This window comes from Carex rostrata, chromosome 29 (assembly GCF_964058835.1).
Source record: "Carex rostrata chromosome 29, lpCarRost1.2, whole genome shotgun sequence".
Taxonomy (NCBI): domain Eukaryota; kingdom Viridiplantae; phylum Streptophyta; class Magnoliopsida; order Poales; family Cyperaceae; genus Carex; species Carex rostrata.
Window position 1 is genome coordinate 117,543 of NC_135946.1, and position 16,579 is coordinate 134,121.

At 37.0% G+C, this 16,579-nt stretch overlaps 4 protein-coding genes across 12 annotated transcripts; 2 read left to right on the forward strand and 2 right to left on the reverse strand.

Moving 5' to 3' along the window:
* The first annotated feature begins 736 nt into the window (after positions 1-736).
* On the forward strand, positions 737-1,566 carry LOC144546099 (uncharacterized). Its single transcript, XM_078294630.1, has 2 exons — positions 737-757; positions 1,176-1,566. Exons 1-2 carry the CDS (start codon positions 737-739, stop codon positions 1,428-1,430), a joined length of 276 nt encoding a protein of 91 aa, XP_078150756.1. The 3' UTR covers positions 1,431-1,566.
* A 554-nt stretch (positions 1,567-2,120) lies between these two features.
* Positions 2,121-12,229, reverse strand: LOC144546259 (disease resistance protein RGA2-like). Of its 9 annotated transcripts, none has more exons than XM_078294807.1 (15): positions 7,684-12,229; positions 7,428-7,600; positions 6,758-6,911; positions 6,577-6,658; positions 5,865-6,044; positions 5,626-5,692; positions 5,304-5,531; positions 4,865-5,025; positions 4,206-4,462; positions 3,717-3,962; positions 3,364-3,574; positions 3,067-3,207; positions 2,665-2,732; positions 2,514-2,552; positions 2,121-2,204 (listed from the first exon to the last, which is right to left on the reverse strand). In XM_078294807.1, exon 1 carries the CDS (start codon positions 11,874-11,876, stop codon positions 7,944-7,946), a length of 3,933 nt encoding a protein of 1,310 aa, XP_078150933.1. In that variant the 5' UTR covers positions 11,877-12,229; the 3' UTR covers positions 2,121-2,204; positions 2,514-2,552; positions 2,665-2,732; positions 3,067-3,207; positions 3,364-3,574; positions 3,717-3,962; positions 4,206-4,462; positions 4,865-5,025; positions 5,304-5,531; positions 5,626-5,692; positions 5,865-6,044; positions 6,577-6,658; positions 6,758-6,911; positions 7,428-7,600; positions 7,684-7,943. The 9 variants fall into 9 exon arrangements, with proteins under 9 accessions (XP_078150933.1, XP_078150931.1, XP_078150924.1 ...); XM_078294805.1 differs by having other exon boundaries at positions 2,334-2,552; XM_078294798.1 differs by lacking the exons at positions 2,121-2,204; positions 2,514-2,552 and having other exon boundaries at positions 2,664-2,732; positions 7,428-7,542.
* LOC144546262 (uncharacterized) lies at positions 3,197-3,561 on the forward strand. Its single transcript, XM_078294808.1, has one exon. The coding sequence runs from the start codon at positions 3,310-3,312 to the stop codon at positions 3,559-3,561; it is 252 nt and encodes an 83-aa protein (XP_078150934.1). The 5' UTR covers positions 3,197-3,309.
* Positions 12,230-13,695: 1,466 nt separating the features above from the next.
* Positions 13,696-16,297, reverse strand: LOC144546100 (uncharacterized). Its single transcript, XM_078294631.1, has 4 exons — positions 14,540-16,297; positions 14,212-14,475; positions 13,803-13,811; positions 13,696-13,704 (listed from the first exon to the last, which is right to left on the reverse strand). Exons 1-4 carry the CDS (start codon positions 16,295-16,297, stop codon positions 13,696-13,698), a joined length of 2,040 nt encoding a protein of 679 aa, XP_078150757.1.
* Between the last annotated feature and the right edge of the window lie 282 nt (positions 16,298-16,579).

Consider the following 16,579-nt stretch of genomic DNA (forward strand, 5'->3'; position numbering starts at 1 on the left):
TTAAATTAAATTCTATAGATGTATTAGAAAGGCAGTGTTAATGTAAAAAGAAAAATGCAAATAGAGGCAAGTACTTCATGATTGACTTTTGTATATTACCCAACCTAAAAATTAAAGTTGAAATATGATCAGTTTTAGAGGTAAGTACATTGAAGGTTAAGTATTAGATTTAATTTTATATGTTTGATGTCATTATAAAATTAGAACAAATTTAATATAATTCCACCACCATTTGGAGGAAACAAAAGGCTAGCTTTGATAATTTTCATGAGTTAAAAAAAAAAATTCATTTTAAAAAAAATAGGAATAGTTATGCACTGCTTTTTTACTTCCTTTTTATAATATATTTTTTGAAACATCTAAATTTAATATAAAAAATAATTTCCATCCTTTTATTTTTTGAAACACCCTAAATTATTTTACATTAACTTATGAGAAGTATTTTGAAAGTTAACAATTTTCGTCCTTTTATTTTATTTTTTGGAATATATTTGTTATTTTCTTAATTTCGAACTTAAGCTTTATTAATTTTTTTTTTTTTTGGGGGGGGTAAGAACTTTTGACATCTAATTTTGTATTTTTTTTTTCCCTCCTAATTTGATAGTCTGAGTTTGGCTTTCTAATTCACGCTTTTTTTAAATGTTAAATTAAGTCCCACTTTTCTTGAACAAAACCTCTCAGCGGCCATCTGATTAAGATTAGACGGATTAGAATAGTTTAGAAAGAAATTAATCAGATGAAAGTGTATCTCGCTCAAGTCTATTATTCGCTAAAGTCATCACAAATATTTTTGGATCCGTTGTGGGCTCACTAGTTTAGGCCCAAGATGCATTTTCCCACAAGTTTAGGCCCAAAATGCATTTCCTATTTTAAGCCCAAGATGAAACACCATATAGAGTGCTGTTCAATTACAAATTTACAATTACACGCGTCCCTCAATCCTTAAATCTTCTTCACACGTGTTAGTCAACTCTCCTACGTGTTGGGTTACCCCCAAATCCCTAGCTAGTAGGCTAGTGGCTTCTTCATTTTCCTCAAAAAAAAACAAAAAACAAAAAACAAAAAAAAGCCTTCTTCATATAATAATATTTCTACAAAACCAAATCTCACTCTACTTCAGTTCAGGTTTTCAGTATTTGCTATTTCTATTTTTCCATCAGTATCAGTTTTGCTAGTTCAACTTAATATCAGGTGCACAAGGAGCACAACAACCAAAGGGGTCTTTCACAGCCACCACCTACCACACTGCTCTGGGTTCTGCCACAGAAGACCCACCAAAGATGGCCATAAGGTCTGACAAGGACGAGCCAGGGGTACCGGTGAACAAGTTGGAGGATAAGGTCAAGGATGCGGCCGGCTTGGGTGGGCCCGTCTTCGGTGCTGGGACAGATGATGGTAAACCCGATCTCGGTGTTGCCGGTACTGGCTAGACTGCAAAGTTACACGTGTCATCTATATATATGTTTGCGATGTAACTAATAAGTTAGGAAAATGACAATGCATATAATCATATATGTTGATAATAGAGTAAAAAGGATGTGTACCAAATAAATTTTACAAATTCTCCTTTTCTTTGTTGTTTACTAATTATTTCTCAATTCAAGAGCCGCTTAGAGAACATCAATTTATATACTTGTTTATGCTGGTACCATTTTGTCAAACGGATATTTTTTTCTAATTATTACTATTGGCAATTTCTAATATTGGAAATTCGGTCAAGTCTCAGTTTGGTCTAAAATTCTGCAAACCACCAACCAGGTATTCCCAAGTTTCCAACTAATACTGGTACCAAACAGCCCCTGTCTGGTACAATAACCAGTATACTGCAACAAATGACAGGTAACAGACACCTAGTTCAAAAACAGTATGGCACTCTTATAAATAACGGACAAAAATTGCTTCAAAAGAAAATTGGAGATTGAAAATAGATAAATCAAGTGAAAAGTACCTTGATGAAAAGCCCAATTTGTCGCATGCTTGTCAGGTTCTGGCTTTTTGGCAGAATCACTGTCCCCTATATTTTTTCATGCAGGATATGATAGCACTTGGTATCCTCTCAGATTTATATCACATAGGAAGCCTGACTTTCATTTTTTTTTCTTTCTTTTGAGGAAACTTACCATCCATTTGAGCATCCATGTTAGTTGGATTGGCTAGGTTTAACGGGTCATCCGCATCTGATTGTTTCAACCCGTTAGATGATTCTGTATGCATAACAAGAATAAACTGCTTATTAGGTAAATAATTTTCTCATCTCATCTCATCTCATCTCATCTCATCTCATTGCAATATCAAAGGCAAGACAAATTTAGACATGTTGAGAAGAGAATAACTAAGATGCACAATACAGTACTGAGTTATTACTGGTACAAGAAAACAATTGGTCATTGGTATTTCCCTCATTATAATTGTTTTGGTTTCTTTGCCAATGGTCACCAGAAAGAACAGTCCCGGAGCAATTTTATGTTACCAGTATGTACTGGTAATCTATAAAACAGTCAAAGTTATGTTACTTTTTTCATGATCCGAAGCAGGCTTAGAAGCTTTTTTTCCTGCAGATTGAAGTGTGCAAAAAGGTCCATCAGATTATATACCAGTAAAATTTTTATCATCAAGTAAATGCTTAGTAGCCCTAACAAATACAATCACAGTAAAAAAATGTACCTTGTTTTCATGCAGTGTTGAGGCTTTGGCATCTAAACCACTTCCTGAGTAACTACTTGAGTCTGAATCTGTAAAAGAGAAAAAGATCTCGTCAATTGGAATAAATACAATTTGAATTTAAAAAATTGCACATGGCAAGAAACCGTAGGGATCACAAATAAAAATATATATATTGACCAAGATATTAAGGAACATGAGTACCAAAGTTTAAATGAATGTACTTTTCCAAATTTAGCCATCATTAAATATCAGACATGATAATCTATTGTAATTTCTGGAACAAATTTCTTTTAGGGGCTAACCCAAGAAGGATCTAAAATGTCAACAGCAATTTCATATAAATCTTCTTCATATTAAGGACTAATAGCAAATGTCAATAGCAAATTCATATTAGGGACTAACCCAAGAAGCTTCTTCATACAAATCTTCCTGACACGTGTCAGTCAACTCTCCTACGTGTCGGGTTGCCCCTAAATTCATCATTTAGCTAGTAGCTTCTTCGTATCAATCTTTTCCCCATTTCTCTTTCTTTCATTCGAAATTCTGCAAACCAAATCTCACTCTATTTCAGTTCAGGTTTCAGTACTTGCACTTTCTATTTTCTATCAGTATCAGTTTTGCAGTTAAAAAAAGAAATAAAGATCAATGTCAGGTGCACAAGGAGCACAACCCATGGGGTCTTTCACCACCACTACCTACCACACTGCACCGGGTTCTGTCACGGAAGACCCACCGAAGATGGCCATACGGTCTGACAAGGACGAGCCGGGGCTGCTGGTCAACAAGTTGGAGGATAAGATCAAGGATGTGGCCGGCTTGGGTGGGCCCATATTCGGCGCTGGGATAGATGATGGTAAACCTGATCTCGGTGTTGCTGGTACCAGCTACACTGCATAGTTACTCGTGTCATCTATGTATGCAATGTAATCAGTTAGGAAGAAGGCAAGTGATGTATATATATATATATATATATGTTAATTATAGAGTAAATAAGAGGTGCACCAAATAAATTCTGACAAATTAAACTTGTGCCTTGTATTCTTTTTGCTTACTAGTTTCTCAACAAGATGTGCTTCTCAACGAGACGCTATACAATTTGGAACTGCAATTGGGTTCCGATTTAAACTGATGTAAAAGCCTGAGTTGTCACATGTTGGCCTGTAGAGATGCAGTTTACACGAATCATTGCCACCAAAATAAACTTCTGCTAGAGAAGGCTGTACCAGTGAATCATGATTTCAGTAGAGGATTGAAGGAATTTACTGGCCTCCTGGCTCCCACCATTGCTTCCCTAATCTCTAATCAGAACATTAATCAGAAAATGAAACAAGTTAATGAAAATCTAATACCTCTCTATGTAGTTAATGAAAATCCAATACCTCTCTAGGTAGTTAATGAATGCTAGATTCCATTTATAATCCAGTACCTCTGAAGCAAAAATAATGTCTTTTTTTTAATTTTAGGGATAAAATTGTCAATGAGGCCGGATTGGGTCACTGTTGTTAACTATCCAATCAGCAACGAAAAGTTTGCATGCTTACCCTTAAAATTCCATAAATATCTTTCACAAGCATTCTCAATTTTCTGCCTCTTGTAAGACAGCACAAAACTATCAAATGATTTTCCAAAATCTCATGCCATAACTAGTTAGCAAGTATCCCCTTAAAATTACGCTGCAGCCCCTCTGTGGCAATTTTGGACTTCTTTCCTTTGAACTTGGTAAAATTGCGCTGCAGCCCCTCTGCTTTGATTTTGCACTTCCAGCTGCAGTTCGATGACTGTTTCAACCGGTCATCACCTGTATCCATGAAGGGAAAACATTCATTAAGAGCCCTCAAAGAGCTCCAATATGCAATTTTGGTAAAGAATTAGTGAAGGATACCTTAAATGAAAACAACTCGGCAAAGGACCACTGTGTACGTAATATATGGTATTACCATATTCATTCAACAAGAGAGGTCCGAATCTCAATTAGTACGTATCGAAGATTAAGTGGTAAACTTTTTAATGAAATAGCAACAAGGCTTTCATTGGTAATCCGGTATGCCCCTCAAGAAATTAGTGTGATGCTTGGATAAAGGATACAACCTGAGACATAATTCAGGTGGCTCTACCAATTAACATATATAGATGCTTATTTGGGTTTTGAATCGTGAGAGATTCCGATGCAAGAGGTGGAGAAGGGGAGCTTGCTCACTACCTGGCAGAAGTTTGGGGAGTCGAAGTCATCTTCCTAACCAATTACAGTTATCTCTTGCATCTGTCTGCCTTAGATTCTTTAGAAAAGAATCATTCACGCCTACTACTGTTGGGAGAATAAATGATGGCTCCGAGTTACCAGCAAATCCCAGCTTGGAGTATCTGTAGTTCATGAAAAATTAAACAGTTGGTACAAAAAAGTATGATAAATTAGTAGCTACAGATGAAACAAAAATATAGATCTTTTATTTCCAGCACTATCTTTTGAGAATATAAAAAGTTCAAAACTAACCTCAGCTAAATTAACCCCATCCTAAAAATAAGTAAACAATCTAATATAACCTGTCAAAATTCACACTGATTATTGAACCCTGTACCAAGGCAATCAGCAACAAAAAATAAATCAAAAGAAAAGATGAGAAAGTTGAATTGAGGCAAACCCAGTTCAGTTGTCAAAGATGACGGCGGAGCAATAGATGCGGTCATGGTAATGCCAAATCAGCAGCGGTGTGTCCAATCGAAAGCCGACCGTTTGGAAAGAGGGCAAGAGATGGATGCGCATCCTCTTCAACAATATTAATCATTGGTACCTCGCATAAGAACTAATCCGGCAACTGTGGCAACTCCAGCTACCTCAACTGGGTGTTCTTCTACAAGCTTTCTGTTCCCTAAAAATATTTGGGAAAGAAATGAAAGCAAAACAAAAATGAACTTTTCTGTTTTAACTTAACTAGAAAAATAAATAATTCTTTGATTTATCACCTTTCACTGTGTTGACAAATTGATTCAAATATGCATCACACTGTGACCTAATAGATGGTATCAACACCTACAAAATATTAAAGACAGAAGAACATAAGAAATTGGGATAATTTGGTTAATTAACATTCTGATATTGCAGAAACCATCCAAATTTGACAAACCAGTTAAAACAGTAGAACAAATCACTGATATCAGACAATCAATCGAAGTAAGGTAAGAAGCGAGAAGTGCGCACTTACCTGGCGAGATGATTTCTTCAACGAGTTGAATCCTTGCTTCTCTGCTCGAGCTGAATCGTTTCTTCTCCTTAAAACTTTTGCGGCAGCGCTAGAGAAGGATTTCTAGGGATTTGAAGGAAGTGAGGTAACGGCTGAACTGAGAGGAAATGCGATGGATATCTATACCTCTTGTGAATAGATCTAAATACAAAAGATCAGAAAAATATGGTAACTGAACTTAATGGCGGTATCAAATGGAGGTTTATCATATATGAAACCAGTATAAGACTTGGCATTTTCATAATTTTGACTTTGCTAATTAAATTATGAGTAAGGCTATGGTACTATGCATAGCACATATTAGACTGTACTATGGATCGATGAATCTATTTTAAATGTGCAAACAGTCGATCTGAATCATTCAACATGATCTCCATATGAAATTGTATTTACAAATCAAATTTTACATTTATAGAACCTTTTTACTATTTTTTTTTATCACTAGAAAATCACTATTTTTAATGGCCTAAAATTTTTAGATCAAGTGACATTCTACCTATCTAAATAAAGCAAAAATTATAACAAATGTAAAATTTGAATTACAATTTACAAATACATTTTTATATGAGACCATGTTAAGCAATTTAGATCGACTGTTTGGAATCTGAAAAAAAAATATATTGCTCCATAGTACAGACAAATATGCGCTATGCATAGTACATTTTCTACATACCCGTAGTATAGACTTCATCTCTTTGACGACTGCCAAACCTGTACAGCACTATCACAGGCCTCATTGATCTCCTATTGCTTCCCTAATCAGAATATTATTCAGAAAATAAAATAAGTTCAATGAAAATCTAGTACCTCTGTAGGTAGTTAATGAATGCTTGATTCTATCTATAATCTAGTACCTATGTAGCAAAAATCAAACCTCATTGATCTCTTCAGCTGGATTAAAATTGTGCTGCAGCCCCTCTGTGTCAATTTTGGATTCTATCTATAATCTAGTACCTCATTGATCTCCAAGTAAAGAAATCAGATCACTCAGAGAACCAAAGAAAAAATCTGCATCAACAGGTACCAATTAAAGGCAAAGATACACTAGTGGTATGAAAACCAAAACAGGTACTGCTGGCCAGCACCACTTAAAAGAATGATTAAAAAGTAAAAAAGCAAATGGAAAGAACAGCTAAAAATAATTTGAGCTAACAACATCAGACACTTCAACTGGGAATTTAGGCAAACTAGTTCTGAAAAAGTGGAACTTGTTAGAAATGCAATTTGGACGCTTTGTGAATTTTGTGCATGTTCTCTTAAATAACAAGTTTTGCTTTTTATCTAAATAAACCTTCTTTTTGTTTTGTAGTGTTCATTATTACAGTTCTTTTTGCAAATTTCGGTGTCCTTTTTTTTAATTTGAGTTGCTATTCTTCTAATTAGCACATTTTAAGTATTTTATTGTTAACCCTCCTTTTATTCCGGCTTGGGAGCAGGTATATCATTTAGACATAGGGAGAGTTAAAAATTTGAACTATGTTAGTATCCCTTAAATTTAGCTTGGAAACAAGGTGAGATATATACCTGTAGGGAAGGTGCTATAGTAGTTGTTTGTAGTGCATATATGTTATACACGTGTTCATTCTTTTCCTTGTGCTTAACCGCATGAAAATTGTGCGTCTTATCATCCTCCATTCATCTGAACATTAACATGTAAGCAACAGTCGAGTTGGCACAGTTATGTTGTCAACAATGACCTACAAAGTTTTTGAAGTTTGAAACAAGAAGAGTCACAAATAAGAGCCTTTAATTTATTCAATAAATTTGGAAAAGAATGTACCTTATTAATATGCGGTTGGTAAGTTATGAAGCATTATCCTACTGCATATATCTGCTTTATTTCTGTTATGAAAACAGAGTGTTTCAGAGAAGCCACCTGCCACCACGGCCTTATCTTTTAGAGAAACAAGTAACCCTGAAAGCTCCTCCAGCAAATCAAATTTCTTGATTTCTAGATGGTTTTGTTTTTTCAACGAGAGCTGGAGACCTGTTATAAAAGTAGAGTGTCCTTATGTTTCAGAACATGAGTTGGGGACCTGTTTATGTTCTCTTTATTTTCAGAGAAGCAGGTAACTCTGGGAGCTCCCCAACCAAAGTAGCACTCTCAATTATTAGCTCTTTTAGGGCAGTGAGCCTCACCATTGTAGCAGGCAATGACTTCAGAGAGTTTGCACCAGTGATAGATAACTCCCTTAGAGAAGCAGGTAACTCTGGGAGCTCCTCAAGCAAACCAGCATTCTCAATTGTTAGCTCTTTTAGGGCAATGAGCCTCACCATTGTAGCAGGCAATGACTTCAAAGAGCTTGCACCATTGATAGATAACTCCCTTAGAGAAGCAGGTAACTCCGGAAGATTCTCAAGCAAATTAGCATTCTGAATTGCTAGACTTTCTAGGGCAGTGAGCCTCACCATTGTAGCAGGCAATGACTTCAAAGAGTTTGCACCAATGATAGATAACTCCCTTAGAGAAGCAGGTAACTCCGGAAGATTCTCAAGCAAATTAGCATTACAAATTGCTAGCCCTTCTAGGGCAGTGAGCCTCACCATTGTAGCAGGCAATGTATTGAGATTTCTCACATCTGAGAGAACCAACCTCTTGAGGGTACTGCTGTTTTGCAAAAACCATTGCTCCAGCAAAGCCTCCATCCATGAACAACTGTAAACAGTGAGGTAGCTAACAAAGCTTAGGCTTCTTAGTGGTTCAATGAGAAGGAGAGAGAGATCATCAATGCAAAGACTCTCGATTTTTAAAGAAGCCAAGTTACTTCCTTGGTTGGCACCATGTGCTTGTTCCCTAGATGAATGTTCAACTGCCATTAACATTGGGCAATTTTGTATTGTTAATTTCTGTAGCGATACAAATTTTTCAAATGCACCCAGTGGTAGATGTACGAGATTCTTGCATCTTTCGACTTTTATCTCCTCAATAGACTGAAAATCTATGTTGTCTTGCTGCAAGAATCCGTTGAAAGATATTAAGTTTTGACAGTTTTCTATCTGCACTATCTTTAGTGATGATGTTGATGTGCCACTGCTAGAGTTGGGACTTTCATAATATTTTGGAAGAACACTCAATCCCACGTTCCTGATGCAGAATTTAGTTAGAGAAAGTGGCAGCGAAGTGGGAAATTCAATTAGGTCTAGACAATCCTTAATATTCAAGTATTTCAAGGATGTTAACTTCCCAAACCCATGAGTTGGCGGGTGTGCCAATCTCTTACAGCCGTTGATGGTTAATTCCTCAATAGCTTGCAAATCTAGGTTGTCTTGCTGCAGAAATCCATGCAAGGATATTAAGTTGGGGCACTCTTCTATCTGCACTACTCTTAGCGATGATTTTAGGGATAATGGTGCAGAAGTGTTATTACCAGAATTTTGGTACAAAGCAGGAAGAGAAGTCAATCCCACATCACTAATTCGAAATTCAGTTAGAGAAAGTGGCATATCAGGTAACTTGTCCAGATTTAGACAAGAACATATATCAAGAATTTTCAAGTATGGCATTTTCCATGAAAATAATTGGTTTTTCCAAAGAGGACAATTAAACAATATGAGGGATGATAGGTTTAAAGGCAGTGATTCCTCCATCCAAATAGGAGATCTTTGGCCATTATAATTGATAATTGTCAATTCCATGAGACTGGGAGGGGGTTGGAGGTAATCAATGATTTGCTCAGGGTGAATAGGATTGCTCCCTGAGGTCCATTCCAGGGAAAGCGACATGAGATTATTCTTCCCTAATAGGTTGGCACTTTTAGCTTCAGTATAATCCCCTATATTCTCAATGTTTCCAATAAACAAATGACGGAGGTTCTTTAGTGTGCCCAGTTCATTTATACGTTGACCACTCTCTTGTCCAACAAAAAAGGTTAGCTCTTGGAGAGACGTCAGCTTGTTGACTCCATGAATGGTTTGCATTATCTCCTTTGGAAGATTCATATAACGCAACCTAAGTAGATTGGTCACTCCAGTTATTTCAATTGCTGAATTGATCGCAACTTCATTATCTCCTCGAATTTCTAGTACTTGCAAATGATAAAGTTTGTAAACTGAAGTAAGGAGCAAGTACTTGAACGTTTTATCAATGACATAATAAGGTTGACGCCCCTCCACTGATAGGTAGCGAAGGTGTACCAAATAACTTGTCTCTTTGGGCATTTCACTGTTTATGTATCCACTTATTTTCAATAAACGTAAACTTGTCTTCTTAATTAAATTATTTGGAAGAACAAATGAATTCCAATTACGGGTTATAACCAAGCTGCGTAAATTTTCAAGATGGGAGACCTTTTCCATTTCACGTTCATCTATGTAAACATGTCGTACAGTGCTAGGTATGGTAATTGATTCATCGTTACATTCTATCCTACAACATTCTCCATGGGAAACGTTTTGTGCCAACTCATGCACCAGATCATGCATAACATAATACAACTTTTTTCCTCCCCAGAACCATGATTCACCACCATATTCAAAGAATGACTTCTTTAAGAGAAGATTGAAGTAATCTTCTCCAATATCTTCCGGCCTTTCTTCTTGACTTGATTGTTGCCGGATAAATCCAGAACAGATCCACATTTTGATCAACTCATCTTTATCAAACCTATGATCTTGTGGAAATATGCTACAAAATCTAAAGCATACTTGCAAGTTTGCTGGTAAATTGTAGTAGCTCAATTTCAAAACCTCCACCACATCCTTTGCTTGCTCTAAGTTAAATAGAGACCCCTGGTTCAAAACTCTTCTCCAATACTGTTGGTCCATACGTGTATTCAGCAAGCTTCCGATCACCTTTGCTGCTAATGGACTACCTCGGAGCATTTTTAGTATTTGATCTCCAATTGCTTGCAAATCTCTATGACTTTCAAGGTTAAAACCATGAAATGCATAACTATGAAAGAGCAATTGCAAATCTTGCTCTCCTAACCGTTGTAATGATAGAGATTCATGCTCTGTACGTATCACACTTGCAAGCAAGTCTGCCACTGATTTCATTCTAGTAGTAAATATTATTTTACTACCTTTATTTACAAACCTCAAAGGAGCAACCAATTTCTCCCATTTGCTCCTTTTCTCATCATCCCATATATCATCTAAAACGAGAAGGATTTTCTTTGAATGTAAATTTTCTTCCAAGGTCTCTTGAAGTGCATTAAATGGTTTATTATAACAATTATTTTCGCCTAGTTCACCAAGAATCTTTCTTGTTATATCTTCAACACTGAAGTTAGTAGAAACACAAACCCAAATTGTTTTGTCAAAATGATTCGACCCGCGCATCTCTTGATATGCATATTGTACAAGGGTGGTCTTTCCTAATCCACCCACCCCGACAATACCAAACGAAGAGAGGCGAGCATCAGTTGGCTGCTTTAGCCATTCAATTATCTTGTGCTTCTCAACTTCCCGGCCAAACAACTCACTTTCAACTAAAAAGGAAGTAGTTTCACGATTAACGGCTTCTTGTCGTGATTCAAAAATATTCTGAATACCAAGATCAGTGGCAACTTGAAGGAGATTACCCACACCGTGAGCAGCCTGATCCAACATTGTTACAGCCTCCTTCAACCTTTCCAAAGTATCATCATTGATAGTACATGATTTTCTCTTCTTTGAACTAGAAGCGGATCCACCCGCCTCACCTCGGTCTTTCACCGTATCCTCCAGTTTTTTGTACTCCAACTCATCAAGCACGTCTTCGGATGCTTCAACAGCCAGCCTAAACTGCTCGACCCATTGGCGAGCACTTGGGTCCTTCATCTTTAGAGCTTCGGCAATGCCCATGACAGCTTTGATTTGGGGAAGAGCTGTCTCTATCCTCTTTAGCTCGGCTACGCTGTTGTCTGGCAGCTTACGGTCACCCAAGTATGAAAAACCCATGCTGACGAGTTGCCCAATAACAGCAGACTCCGCCCACTCAGTAATGGGCCAGGCAGCGGAACCTGCCAGGCTTGCAATTTTTGAAAGAGCCATCTTGAAATTTCTTCTTTCTAATGCGACGGCTTTTTTTTCGATTTTTGTTTTTTCCTTGCTAGTACTGCTTGGGAATCAGAAATAACAAGTAGAATTTTTTTTTTTTTTTTTTTTTTTTTTGTAAACACGTACTAAATTGGTGATTGAGAATGAAAATAGCAAAAGGCAGAGATATGACAATTATAGATTTTGGAAAGAGATACCGTGTACCAGATCGATGGCAACAGATCGAGGAGAGGGCTGAGATGAGAAACGGAAAGAGATCAGAGAGAGTCCGAAACAGAGATTGCAAAAGAGAGAAGATGAATAGAGATTGAATGTAGTAGCTGAAACAGAGATTACAAAAGAGAAGAGATGAATAAAAGTTGAATGCAGTAACAGAGCTAGCTGGATTAAACGCACTAGTCTTCAGCTTGACTACAACATCTCTCAAGTCTTTTGTTATGATGTGGCATTCACAGAGTTACAATCCCAGCAGCTGATAAGAACACACTAGTCAGTGACCCGCCACACTGTCAATAAATGTTGTATTGGATTTTCTGAGAAACAATTTTTTTTGGTGGAGCACTTATTGCTTCAATAACTTCTGCCTGACTTTTAGAAGCATTTCATTCCATCATGAAGAGAGAGAGAGAGAGAGAGAGAGAGAGAGAGAGAGAGAGGACCCTACCAATCCGTCCTTTGCCTAATATTCACATTTGCCTAATACCAATCATGTATACATGTGCCCAAACAATAAAGCACTTGCAAAGCTATCAGAGCATTTGTTTTTATTAGAATTTTTATCCATGAATTTACACATGGGGATGGGTCATAAATTTTTATCAGTAACTCATCCAAACAAACATAATTCATCAGTACAAAACAAAACCAACGAGTTTAACATTAGAGTTTGTTTTACAAAAAAATCAAGATACAAAAAGAAAATTGCAATTTCCTTATTATTCATACAAAATATATATTTTTACAATTGCTCCAGTACACTGCTTTTGAACCATCAGATGAAATTAATATGGGCATTATGGGAAAATAAAATATAACCACTTGTGTTATGTTTAGTAATAAATCAATTAAATTGTAATAAGAGAATTAGATATCCAGCACAAACCAAGGTAAAAGCAAGAAATTGATTAATGACTGACATGTAAAAGCAAGCAAATATAATTACTTCTAAATTATTATTGAATTATATTCAAGTTATTTCCGAATCATTAATTTTTGAGCTCGCCAAACCGAACTTGAATAATTCATTTGTCACTATGGTGTCTACTCTATTGATCTACTAATTCGTATCACCTAAGGAAACATAATATTTATGTTTGCACCTGGACTTGTCAATCAGAATTTGCACGACTATTAAACCGGTTCCGTGCATTCCACCTTGAACCATATTGGTCCAGATTCGAAACAAAACCAACGAGTTTAAGATTAGAGTTTGTTTAAGATACAAAAAGAAAATTGCAATTCCCTTATTATTTATCCATAATAATTCTATTTTTTAGTTAATTGCTCTAGTACATTTTTTTAACCATCAGATAAAATATGGGCATTATGGGAAAAATAAAATATAATCATGCACTTGTGTTATGTTCAGTAATAACTCGATTAAATTGTAATGAGAAAATAAGATATCCAGCAAGGTACAGTAGTGTCCATCTATAAAACATAATCACTAGAAAAGTGTATCAAAGCAAGGTAAAAACAAGAAATTGATTCATATCGGATATGTAAAATCAAGATATTAATTGATTGATTTGATACCGAATGAATCAAATGGGAGGTTTTTTATGAAAAAAAAAAAAAAGGAATGGGAAAACAACTACGCCACCTACATTTGCATTTGAATTTGTTTGAATTAAGTGAATAGAACGCACTGGTCTTCTGCATTGTAGAATGACAGATGCTATGTGGCATTCATAGAGTTACAATCCCTAGCTGCAAGATAGAAAAACAAAACTAGTAGTAGGTAAAGACTAAAGAAAGACAAAATGGAATCGTCAATGACCCGCCACATTGTCAGTAAATGTTTTTTTTTTTGAGAAAAACATGGGTCAAGCCCATGTTTGATTCCATTGAAAATGGTAAAGTTACATGAGTACTGTAACAGTAATAAAATAAAATGCAAAGGCTCAAACATCTGAGCATACAAAAGCAACAATAAAAATCTAAAGGAACAAAACAGAAAAGTAAATGGTTTTTTTTCTTTTTTTAAAAACTAAATGACAGTAGTAATTTTGCCGAATAGCCCTTGTTTTTTGTTTCTCTTTTGAAGATAGCATGTTGACCTGCTTGAACTGCACTTGCATGCACCCCTCTGGTACCAAGTTTCATGTACCTGTACCTGTTCGGTACACAATCCTTTGTACCAGTACCACCAATTTGCAATATAAAATCCTTCCCAGTCAACATTGTTCCCCCTTTTTGTACCGGTACCACCTTTTGTACCAGTCATTGCTTTCTCTCCTCCAGTAGTCCATCTGTTTGTGTTGTTGCCGTTTTTGTTTTTCATTTTATCGAAAGAAGCTTGCTTGACACCATATCTCATTGGCCAGTTCACCAGGCTCTTTCTCTGATTCCGAAAACACCCTGGCACATCTCTCTCGCCAAACAATGAATTGCATAATTAACAGTAATGCTCTTTGTGCCGTTGTTAGTGTACCAACCTGGTGTCTATCAGTGACATTGAGTACCGGCCCTGCTGGCCAATTGGGTGAGGGCCTTGCCAAGATTAATATTGTGTAAACTTTTTTTGTGTAGTCACAGTTTTGGAATAGATGATGCACTGATTCCGCAGCCGCCTTACACAATGGACATCTTGTTATTATGATGCATCCTTTTTTCTTCAAATTATCATGCGTTAGGATGCGATTCCTTATTGCCAACCATCCAAATATGATCATTCTTGGAGGCGCTTTTAGCTTCCAAAGATGCCTCAGGTTTGATGCCATCCTTGGCCCCCCTTTCAATGCCTTGTATGCTGATTGTACCGAAAATACCCCTGTGTCATTGGCCTTCCAGCAGATGTTATCCATTTCGGATTGAATTAGTTGCAACCGGTCAATGTATCTCCTTAGTTTTTGTAGCTCTTCTTGCGCTTGCTCCGACAAGTTTGGCATGAATGACTCAATGAGCTGCTGGTGTGACGATGCCCCTTGTTGGAGTGATATTCCTGCTATCTTTGAATATGAATACAAGGCCGGTAAGAGATCCCTTAGTATTCCTTTCCCCCAATCATGGTCCCACAGTGAGATAGCCGTTCCCTTTCCCGGTTGAAATTCCGTGTGTACATAGAAGAAGTCGATCGTATCTCTCTTTAACTGCATGAATACAGTTGCATCCGGCACGTAGCCAACTCTACCCACTGTGGCTGTTATCAGTGGCTTCCACAGCTTCTGTTCAGGTTTGAACCACCACCAAAACCACTTAAGTAGCATTGCTTTATTGAAAGCTCTTAAGTCCAAAACTCCTAATCCCCCCAATTGTTTCGGTGTGCAGACTACTTCCCAATCTACCAAATTGAACCCCTTCTTTTGGTCTGTCACTCCATGCCATAAGAAGTTGCGTCGAATTTTGTCGATCTTGAGTATTACCCATTCCGGTAGCTTAAGGACTGACATAAAGTGCACTGGTAGGGATGATAGGATCGAATTTAGTAATGTAAGCCTTCCTGCGATGGATAGAAACCTTGATGCCCAACCCCCTAGCCTTTTGCTGAATTTATGCAATAGGTCTAGATACGCTGATTTTGGTAACCTTTTATCTGACAATGGTATCCCCAAGTATGTCATAGGCAGTTCAGCCAATCGACAGTTAAGCATTGCCGCAATCTCAATTTTATTTTCTTGAAGAGTGTTCAAGGCCAGCAACTCCGTTTTTTCTAAGTTTATTGCTAAACCGGAAACTTGTTGAAATACTAGGAGTGCAAGTTTAATGGCCTGTGCCTGGTTGGGGTCGGGTTTGAGAAATAGTAAAGCATCATCCGCGTAAAGCAGACATGGTCTCATGTCCGGGAATGGTAATCTAATTGCTCCCAGTTGTGTGAGCTTTTGTAGGTATCGTGCAAAGAAGTCCATAGCCATGATAAATAGAGAAGGTGACAAAGAATCTCCTTGACGGACCCCTCGTTTGAGATTAATTCTTTTCCCCAGTAACCCATTAATCAGAACCTGTGACGATCCCTGAAGTACTGCATTCTTGACCCAAGTTATCCAATTGTCTTGAAACCCGAGATTCTTCATTACTTGCAAAACAAAATCCCAACTGATGGTATCAAATGCTTTTTTAATATCCAATTTTAGCATTGCAAATGGCATTTTGTTTTTTCTTGCAACAGTGATCAAGTGTTGCGCATATATATAGCTCTCTGACATCTGACGACCCTTCTGGAATCCAGTTTGCACATCCATTATCAGTTCATTCATTCTTGGCTGCAGTCTGTTTGCTAAGACTTTCGAGAAAATTTTCTGAACTCCGTGTATCAGACTGATAGGCCGATAGTCTGATGGTTGAGTAGGTGAATCTTTTTTTTTTATTAACACTATATAAGAGGAGTTTAAAGGTTGTAGGCTGCTTCCTGTTTCCATCACCCTTTTGTATACTTCATGAAGGTCTGACACAAGCAGTGATGCAAAGGCCTTGTAGAACTCTCCTGAAAATCCATCCGGCCCCGAACTTTTGTTGTTTGGCCATTGCATAATTGCTTC